At 41.6% G+C, this 10761-nt stretch overlaps 1 protein-coding gene across 2 annotated transcripts; it reads left to right on the top strand.

Annotated features, from left to right (window-relative positions):
* Window positions 1-2938: 2938 nt before the first annotated feature.
* sbspon (somatomedin B and thrombospondin type 1 domain containing) lies at window positions 2939-10609 on the top strand. 2 transcript variants are annotated; one of them, XM_083632116.1, is made up of 5 exons: window positions 2939-3556; window positions 4921-5094; window positions 6099-6177; window positions 7742-7918; window positions 9953-10609. In XM_083632116.1, the coding sequence occupies exons 1-5, from the start codon at window positions 3328-3330 to the stop codon at window positions 10068-10070; spliced, it is 777 nt and encodes a 258-aa protein (XP_083488242.1). In that variant the 5' UTR covers window positions 2939-3327; the 3' UTR covers window positions 10071-10609. The 2 variants fall into 2 exon arrangements, with proteins under 2 accessions (XP_083488242.1, XP_083488241.1); XM_083632115.1 differs by having other exon boundaries at window positions 4921-5115; window positions 9953-10565.
* Window positions 10610-10761: the final 152 nt, after the last annotated feature.

Genomic DNA, 10761 nt, shown 5'->3' with positions numbered 1-10761 from the left:
CCATGCTGGAGCTGCAGCTCACCACACTGTGGACGTCCCAGGAGCCCTCAGGGTTCTAGCATTTCAGGGGGCCACGAGTCTCCCTTGAAGGGTAACAGAGCCAGATGTCATGTTCAGTGAAATAATGGTGAAAACATGCAGAGATTGTACATATAATAATCATTATGACACTGTGTGAACTATTCTAAACTGTAAGGCTGATATATTCAATTTCTATATTACATGAGACTGGACAATACAATTTAGGGGTTGTGCGAAATTAACATGACTCACGCTGCAGCTTAGTAGCCAGCTGTCCATCTCCTCCAGCACAGATCATGTTCTTGGTGACCAGGCTGCCACACCTGTCAGGCTTCAGTCAGGTGCAGTTTTAAGAGTAGCTGACCACAGGCTGAGGGCGTCTGCAGGATGTCAGCGATGGGACCTCCAGCTGTGGAACAGCGCATTTATTCAATTTGAGCATTGTAGTCAAGACCAGCTTAATCAAGTCCAAGTCAATTCCAAGACCAGGTCTCGAGTGAACTCAACTGGTTGAGTTCACGTTGAGACCAGGTCCAAAGGGCGTTGAGACCAAGACCAAAACAGGTAATAAATAGTGTAAATGTAAAAGAATAACCAATAATAATCAACAGAGATAGCAGCTCTGGACTACACCCTTCAACGTCTAACTAATTCATGTATCTTTTAACATCATTAGGCCCATTTATTTAATGACTAAAGACTATGAAATAATACAAATGGAATCATGCAATGACAAAAAAGTGTTAAACAATTTTTTTTATTCTTAGATATTTTATTAAAATAGCCTTGATGGAAAGGCTTTGGAAAGAAATTCATACAACTTCACCATATAGATTTGTAAAAAAAAGAAGAAAAAAAAGGACATTTCAAGCATTTAAAGGCCGGGTTTACCGTGGGGAACATGAATATATATTAATTCTTAAAAAATCTTAAATTTCGAATCCGTTGAAATTTTTGAAATTGCTTGTTCACAGCCAGAGAAAAAAAAAAATGAAAAAAAAAAAAAAAAAAATGGGCCAGGTGACGCGTTTCGACGCGAAACAAGCCTTTACATCAAAACGGCTTGAAGATGTTGAAAAACAGTACATTCAATCAGGGGCTGTACAAACCTTTGACTGGTATATTGTGTGAAATGATACAGTGTATCAGAATAAACTGTCTAAAATACAGTGCAGTAGATGGGAGCAGAGAATTATGCGTGAGCTGTTTTGAGATCAGTGTGGGTTCAATATACAATGAATCAGACACATGCTTCTCAAGCCTGCCAGTGATGCTGCTGCTGCTGCTGCTGATTATGGCGAAGATGAAGGCTATTACAGTCGCTTGACCTGCCTGCTCCATGGCGCGCAGGAGAATCAAAGGATCCACGGAGACCCCCCTCTGCTCTCCACAAGCTGTTTTGCCAGAAAGGGGAGGCAAAGCATCCCGAATATGAACCACAATATCTGGCCCTTGTGCAGCAGTGTGGGCGCAGGGAGGCCCCACTCCCCGTCTCCTCCCCGCAGAGGCCCCATTTGTTTCCCATGAGATGGAAGAGGAACTGCTCAAACAGAAGCTGACCCTCAGGGGAGTTCACAACACCCTCAGACATTCAGGCTCCTTGAGCAAACAGAACGGTGCAAAACACATTTTGTATGCGGCGCACTGCAACATCTCATATCCTATGACTCTTTTTTCTCTATTGCAATATTAGAAATGTATTGTCAAATGGTCATTGAAATGCATGGGTGGCCATTTTTTCTCCATCCCTAGAAAGTTCACTTTTGCAGGCAACAGGTTTTTTTTTACAGGATGTGATTTATTTTTACACCGTTATGTAGCTGGGGGTAAAACAGGGTAAAAAAAGGTGCCATATCATATTGTCAGCTTTTATGTATTGAGGAAATCCTCAGTCGTAAAAATTGTAATAAAAAAAGTTTCTCTTCTAAGCCTCTCTTAATTGCACTCAGCAAATCTAATAGCCAGGCTAATCAATCAAAGTGACAGCGATGTGGGCCCTCCTCCTAACGAGATAAAACAATTTAGACTCGCCGGAATGTTACATGACACGCCTCTACAGAATTATATCCTGTCATCGATCTTTTGCCAGCGCTTTATGTCACCAGTTCTAAATCAAGGCCACACCCTGGTCTACAAATAATGTTGTGTCCACTAAGAGCTTCTGGTCAATCAGGTCCTCTGTCCTGGTGCAGGCTGGCACTGACGGTGATATTCACCCGTGGTATGTACTGTAGTAGACTATCTCATCTGCATTTTATGATATCGGAGCCATCATAGTAGAGGCCAACAGTGCATCCTGAAACTCAAAACTTCAAACAGATTACATTTGACTCTCAATCAAAGGCTCATCCTCACCGAGCAAACGTCCCAGGTGCAGCAGGGAGCAGAGAAAAGCTGATGCGTGTTATACTTCTGTTCCATTGCTGTGAGCAAACAGAGAGAATGAGAAAGAGAGGGGAGAGAGGTGAGAACCAAAGGGTGGCTTTACAACACACAGCGGGGCCTCTGGCGCAAAATATCTGGAGCCCTGCCAATCGCTCGCATTCCACTTGTTCTTTTGGGACTCCGAGTGCCGGGCCGGGCAAAGAGGCTGGCATCAGGGTGACAAGCAAAATGTGCAGGGAGAGGGCGAGAGAGGAGCGGAGCGGAGATAACAACATAAAGTAGGTGAGACAGGGACACGGGACAAAGAGAGAGAGAGAGAGAGAGAGAGAGAGAGAGAGAGAGAGAGAGAGATACAGAGTGAGTAGCAGAGGCGGGAGGGGGAAACACACACCACCAAACACACCAGCTCCCCCCCCCACCTCTCCCTTGTCCTCATTGCCTCCTCCCGTGTGTGATGTGTGTACTCAGCTGGGAGCAGAGAGAGAGAGAGGGAGAGGGAGAGAGACGGTATCTGAAGAGAGGGACACACAGACACAGCAGAGACATGGGGAGTTTGATCAGAGCCGGAACGGGCTCTTCTGTCCTGCGGGCGGCTCAGTAAACCTGTTCCTGCAGGGAGACAGAGGGGCTGTGTGGAGCTGGACACAGGAATTCCAGGTCACAAGGGCTCCAGTGGCAGAGCGTCTACGGTCTTGGCTGGGGTTGGGCTGGACTGCTATTCCACGCTCTCCCTCTCACGGTCATGACAGATTAAGACCTGGAGCAGGAATTATCCCAAACACAGAAGAGGAGAAGAGCATTTGAGCAGTGTGGAGGGACACAGGCAAGTCACATATTGAGAAGACACTTTTGAACTTGCTTGCTGTAGCCTCCAGGGGGTTTGACTTCTGTCCCGACGACCTCCTTCGTCACCCTCTCGTGATGATGGGCTCCTCCGTGGAGCTCGCCTGGTTGTCGCTGGTGGTTGTTGCGGCTCTGGGAGTGAACCACCTGGCGTCCGGAGGGTGTGCGGGGAAATGCTGCAAGGGGAAAGACTTGAGCTGTGTCACCACCGACTGGAGGATGGACCGCGTGTGGGGGACTTGCTACTGTGACGAGGGCTGCGTCAGGACCAAGGACTGCTGCTTCGACTACTTCACCGAGTGCCCAGGTGAGGAAGGGATGGAGGGAGTGCACAGAGGAAGTACAGTACAGCATGTTTTCCTGTACACAGCAAACCACCATATCATGCCAGCATCAGATAACTTGTAGAGCACTACCTGTAGTCTGAGATAACCCAAACTCGTACAAGATAAGACTATCTTCTGGATCTGCTTATCAGGTATGCGACGATAAGAACAGATGGTAAAGATAATTCACTAGGCCTGCTTATCAGTAGGTTACTAATCTTTTCATCGTCACATTTCTCTGATAACACATGGCTGGCAGGGGTGGGTTTCAAAATGTCCATACTTGTTAGACTGTCTGCATTTGCACGCACTGTTAAAGGAACAGTTCACCCAAAAATGGAAATTCGGCTCCTACTCACCCTCGTGCCAGTTGACACACAGGTAATGTTTTAAAGGGAGGTTGCCACTGCCAGCACAACTCGAGAGAGAACCAGTGACCACTGACTTCAGTACAGACTGTACAGTACAACTGAAGTCAATGGTGACTGGTTGTCTCTTGAGTTGTGCTGGCAACCTCCCTCTGTGTTATATCATGGACAACTGACTGGCATGAGGGTGAGTAGATGACAGAATTTTCATTTTTTTGTGAACTGTTCCTTTAAGAGCTTAGGGCCTAACTGCTACCACTGAGTTGCCCTATATTCCTCTAGATACCTCTTAACTTGTGACATGTACTGAACACGCCATCATCAGCTTTTCTTCTCATTTGTTTCCTGGCTACTTCATCACACACATAATCACATCACTAAGTAACTGAAAGCAGGCAGGATGTGTCTAACCTCATTTCACTGGAATGGACCTCATCATGGAATTAGTTCAAATATTTGAAGAATGTGATTCTGTCAATCAGTTGTAGCAAATTACAGTGCAAGTCAAACAAGTGCAAGTCAAGTACGCAGTGTGTGTTATAGGCCAGTAGTGAGTCAATCTGCATGCTTAATACATCAAAGCTTGACGCTAAAGCGCTGAGAGCAACTGAAAAGAAAATCACAGGATTATGAGTGAGCAGGTTGGAGTTCAGTTGGCCTGCTCTCAAGCCACTTGTTGTAGCTGAGCAAGAAACACAAATTCCACAAGTCAAAATCAATCTTTCATTGATGAAGATATTTCCGGAATTCTTAGCTCCTTGGTCGTTTTCTTTTGACTCTAAATTCCTGATTTCTCAGGACAAATCTGCAGCAATGCAGTCGGGTGATCCTGCTGCTCAGAGGTGTCACTAACTGTACACACTTTGATCTGAACCAATTACTGTTTGGCCCAGCTACAGTAACTCTAGATTTCTTTTGAATTCAATGTTGTGTTTCTGCTACCTGAGAGGCAAAGTTCTAACGTATCTCCCATCCAGCTGGTGACTGTGCAGTGAGTGAGTGGAGCTACTGGAGCGGCTGTGCCAAGCCCTGCCAAGCCTCGGTACGAGTCCGTGTGCGACACGTCGAGCAGCAGCCCGGGAACGGAGGAGAGCCATGCCCTGGCCTGGAGCAAAAGGCAGGCTGCAGGGAGTACAGAGACCACCAGGGGGGTAACTGTGGTCATAACACAGGTACACATGCACACACAGAAGAGAAGGGAATAAACAGACTGTGAGTTGTGAAAGACATACAGGCACTTTTTCAAGCACAATTTTTTTCATTTTCAAGGACTTCACGCAAATCAAATAATTGATTTTCAAATATAAATTTGGCCCAAAAGGGGCATCAAATTTGCATTATATTACATTTTGTCTTTAACAAGTTAATTCTACTATCAATCTTGTGAATGGAACGGGAAAATATTTGTCTAAAGATTGCTTTGACTTTGAACAGATGATCATACCTCAGTAAGCACCTTTTGTCTTTTTAATACCAACTTGTGGTGAAAATATAAGATGTGACGTCACTGACAGACCGTTATGTGGTTCATGTGCAATTCAAGGACTTTTAAGCACCTTGTTTAAAAAAGGGGCTATTTTCAAGGTATTCCAGGACTTGAAAATTTTCTCTCAAAATCCAAGCACTTCAAGCACCTTGGCTGAACCCTGGACAGAGAACACAGTTAGGATCAATTCACTTTGATCGTTAAATAAGGCTGATTCTAAAGCCTTAATTGTAAGTATTTCTTTCCGTGAACAGGATGAAAGTGCATCATTAATCGTATACATTTTTCTTAATTTTGATTGGAGAAAATGAATTGAAACTGAATTAATCCTAACACTGTTAGGACAGACAGACAGACAGACAGACAGACAGACAGACACACACACACACACACACACACACACACACACACACACACACAGAAGGGAATAGGCATACACAAATTTGTCTCCAACACACAAACATGCATGTGAGAGAACTTTCAATCAATTCAATTGATTCTGAAAGTTAATTTAAAGTGAACACAACAATTTGCATAATTTCTTCATACAAGAGCAAAATTTTCCTAATAATGCCAGACACACACACACACACACACATGCGCGCGCTCTCTCTCACACTTGTGACAGCGGTTTTATTTGTTGCTAATGGGACGTCTTTCTCCTGTCAGGTCCAGCGTTCATCACCAGCATGGAGTTTGGGAAGGGAAGGCCAAAGCACGACAGCTATGGAAACCCCCTGGATCCTGGGTAGGTTTCATCCAGGCCCGGTTCTACGGGGGTGCAAAAGCACGCATTGCACCCTTATTTTAATTGTCTGCATGCTCAGTTGAAAAGTAAAAAAAAAAAAAAAAAATGCTGCAGCTGCACACTTACGGTTTAAACTTGAATTATAATTGTCGTTTTTCTTTGTTCTTTGATGTGAATTTATGGCTTTTTGGCACCTATATGTAACCTTTTAAGGTTGAGATAATTGTATTATCATTATATGGTCCAAATATTTCAGTAAAGCACTTGAAACACTTGAAATATTCTTGCTTGGGTGGTATCATTCTACTTGAAATGATGGTAAAATGTATTATTTTTAGTAAAATAATCTTGTTCTGGAACCGGCCCTGGTTTCATCATGGCATGCTTGATGCTTCTACTGTCGAAAGCCGCCATAAGTACTGTGAGAACGCACATCTATAAAGCAGAGGGCTTTGATAGCATTAAATTCAAGAGTTGAAGAGTTTACGCCTGCTGCCAAGGGCTAACCTCCCTTTCAGTGCTGGGATCTGTAATCCAAAACCTTTTCCTCAAACTGCATGAGCTACGAGTAGGCGTTAGCTCACCTGGGCATCTGCCTATCACACTGACACAGCCCATTAAATACGGCAGCACTGAGTCCGCCCACAGCCCTTTGAAATGAAATACGTCGCCCGCCACAAGGCCTGTCATATGAAACGACTTCAAATCAGGGTGAATTAGGTGAGTAGGCTACCTATGGGCTGGATTCATGCTATAATTCATATATATAGTGTTGGGGGTCTCATTACAAAAGTAACATATTACATGTAATATATTACTTTTAGCAGTAACTCAGTAATATAACGTATTACTTATAGGATTTCAGTAATATTATGCCAGTTACTTTGTCAAGTAACTCAAGTTACAAACTGAGTTACATTTTATTAAATCAAAGCACATATTTAAATAAAGATACAATCATTTCCTAATCAAACTGTGTTTTTATGCAAATAACCACTATAGATGACAAAGGAAGAGAATAACTTTTAGAATTTTGGATTGTTTACACTAACTTTACAAGGCGGTTGAAAGTACTTTTCGGGATGGTTCCGGGGTGGCGATGTCATTCTGCTGCTGCTGTTATTTTGGTGGAAGTAATGCAAAAGTGGTGTAATAAGTAACATGTTACTCTACACAGACAGTAATATTGTAAAATAACTTATTACTTTCAAATGAAAGTAACTCGTAATATGTAGTATATTACATTTTGAAAGTAACTTGCCCAATACTGTATATATATATACATATATACATACATACACATACGCATACAGCATACAGGGTTCATACAGACATTACAAAACGAAACTCAAGGTCTTTCAAGCACTTTTTCAAGTACTTTTTTTTTTTCATTTTCAAGGACTTCACGCAAATCAAATAATTGATTTTAAAATATAAATTTGGCCCAAAAGGGGCATCAAATTTGCATTATATTACATTTTGTCTTTAACAAGTTAATTCTACTATCAATCTTGTGAATGGGACGGGAAAATGTGTGTCTAAAGATTGCCCCTCTTCCCCCCAGGTTCTGTGTGGAATTCACACTGGCGTCCCGGACAGCCCACTGCACAGTGGAGAACCGCCCCCACACACACTGGATGCGCTACATAACGGAAGGCTTCAAAGTGTGTGTGGCATGCCAACCACCTGCCATGCGTAATAATAGTGGCAGCTGCCAAGGAGACGGCCAGGAATCAGACAAGTACGAAGTTATGAAACCTCTCCATGTGCATTCTTTCAGCTGTGTTGAGTTCAAGCTTGCATATTTCTACATGCAGGAGTCAGGGGTCAATTAACGGTTAGTGGAATTTCCTCAAAACTGGATAAAAGAAAATGTAAAAAAAAAAAAAAAAAAAAAAAAAGGCTTAAAGGAACAGCTCACCCTAAAATCCAAAATACATATTTTCCCTCTCACATGTAGTGCTATTTATCCATCTATATAATTTTGTGTTAGTTGCCTGAGTTTTGGAGATATCGGCCGCAGAGTTTCTGCCTTCTCTCCAATACAATGGAACTGGATGGCACTCGGCTTGTGGTGCTCAACAGCATTGTCTCTTTCCAAAAATCATGACCCTGTTACTCAAGATAATCCACAGACCTTGTTATGAGCAGTTTCATGGAGGAACTATTTTCTTTTGACCGAACTACACCCGCTAGCTGCTAGCCAGTTCCTACATGAGACTGCAAAAGAAAATAGTTCCTACATGAAACTGCTCACAACAAAGTCTGTGCATTATATTGAGCAATCGGGTCATGATTTCTGGAAAGAGACAATGCTGTTGAGTTTTTCAAATGTCTTTTTTTGGTGCTTCGAGCACTACAAGCCAAGTGCCATCAAGTTCCATTGTATTCAAGAAAAGGCAGACATCTCTAAGGCGAATATCTCCAAAACTCAGACAACTATCCCAAAACGATATCGATGGATAAATAGCACTACAGGTGAGAGGAAAAATATGTATTTTGGATTTTAGGGTGAGCTGTTCCTTTAATCTATCTCTAGTTGTCATATGAATCCCATTTTAATTAAAAAAAATATTCAAGTGAATTTCAGGAAAATTAACTTTAATCTTAATTAAAGGGCAGATTATTTTTTTTATACATCTATGACTTTGCACATTCCTTTCTTCTACTAAGGTAGCCTATGCCCCCACCACTTACCTGTTAGGATGACCTTTCAGCATTTGTAAAGTTTTAACTTGACACTACAAAGTCCAGGCTCCTTCATACACCATGCACCACCAAGGAAAATGACATCAAACAACACACATTAAACTCTTCAAGAAAATAGTCTGACATCAATCAATTAATATAATTATTATATTCATTGATTGCTGTCAGACTATTTTATAATAAGACTATAATAAATAACTTTATTTATTAACTTATTGTTAATAGGTTAGGGAAATGGGTGTGTGCCTCAAGCGTTTTAGATTTCAATTAATCATGAACCAGTTGGAATAATCTGGGCAGGATAAGATCTCTCCTTCTAGAACTACTGTTGATGTGCTCTTGAGCATGGCACTGAATCCACATCCAAACAGCGAGGACTGCGCTTATACTGGATAGAGGCGAATGTGTGTAGCTCCTTGAATATGAAGCAGGATCGTGCAGAGTAGAGAGCATGCACACTCAGCAAAACAAAAACAGAAAAAATACTGAAATAAAAGGTTTTAAAACATTCTCTGGAAAAGCACACTGATAATCAGTGCTGGGGTAACTCATTGTAATATATTACTTAGTAACTCAGTAACTCAGTAATATAACTTATTACAATAGGATTTTAGTAATATTATAGCAGTTACTTTGTCAAGTAACTCAAGTTACAAATTGAGTTACTTTTTTTTAATCAAAGCACAAATTGAGTTACTTTTTTTTAATCAAAGCACATATTTGAATAATTTCCTAATCAAACTGTGTTTTTATGCAAATAACCACTATAGATGACAATAACAAAGGAAAAGGATAACATTTAGAATTTTGGATGGTTTACACAGACTTCAAGACAGTTTCAATTATTTTTCGGGATGGTTCCGGGGGCGCCGATGTCATTCTGCTACTGCAGCTATTTCGGTGAAAGTAATGCAAAAGTAGTGTAATAATTAACAAGTTACTCTACACAGACAGTAATATTGTAAAGTAACTTATTACTTTCAAATGAAAGTAACTAGTAATATGTAGTATATTACATTTTGAAAGTAATGTTGATAATACATACAAATTGTGGGCTGTGTTGCAGAGAAGCGGTGCTCCACTGGCAGGCGGTGGGGAGCCCTCGCTGCAGCGGGACCTGGAAGAAGGTGCAGAAGAGCCAGCAGTGCAGCTGCCCGCCACAGCACAGCTTCCTGTTCATCTGAAACACAGAGAGCACCATGCAGGCACACGCACTGCTCCGGCCTCCTCGCTCACCATCATTTCACTGCCAAGTTCATCTTGTCAATGGAACTGAAATGACCAGAGTGTTAACATGCCGAGATGCTCCAGGCACAGCTTTCAAGAGGAATTCTGAGACTGACTCAGTGCAACACAATGTCTGTTATAGAGATGCCTAGAGGAGGCAAGAAGCTCCCGCACACGGACTTCACTAAAGCAAGACTTTTTTTTATTCAAAATGCAACGTTTTGGTCAACCGACCTTCATCTGGCATATATGATGCAACATACCCCATAAAGGAAGATCAATACATTCCAATCATCACTATGAACATTCTGCATTGATCAGTTGAATTTAAACACATACTGTGTCAAAACAATGGTATAATGTGTATTTGAACATCTTTCTATTACAGAACATTAAGCACAAATCATATTTTATGTGGCATAACTTTATTGTAACACACTGCTTTTGTATTCTTCTCTTTCAAATGAATGAACTTGCGAAAAAAAAGTATGAATTTAAACATTACATATAAAAATATTTTAAAACAACAACAAATGTTCCTTATTATAGAAAGCAAATAGTCCACACTCCATTGTTCTGCATTGAGCGCCCTCTGGTGGTGTTTTATTTTCTTGGTGCAAAGCAGCAGTTTACAATGGAGAGCAGATT

This window comes from Poromitra crassiceps (assembly GCF_964638095.1).
Source record: "Poromitra crassiceps genome assembly, chromosome: 2".
In the NCBI taxonomy this organism is placed as follows: domain Eukaryota; kingdom Metazoa; phylum Chordata; class Actinopteri; order Beryciformes; family Melamphaidae; genus Poromitra; species Poromitra crassiceps.
This window is presented reverse-complemented; position numbering and strand designations above follow the sequence as displayed.

Bases quoted from the DNA above. Each gene is read 5' to 3' on its own strand.
- sbspon (XM_083632115.1), top strand. From the start codon at position 3,328: ATGATGGGCTCCTCCGTGGAGCTCGCCTGGTTGTCGCTGGTGGTTGTT. The intron at 3,557-4,920 runs GTGAGGAAGGGA...TCTCCCATCCAG, and splicing joins CTACTTCACCGAGTGCCCAG to CTGGTGACTGTGCAGTGAGT. The intron at 7,919-9,952 runs GTACGAAGTTAT...GCTGTGTTGCAG, and splicing joins GACGGCCAGGAATCAGACAA to AGAAGCGGTGCTCCACTGGC.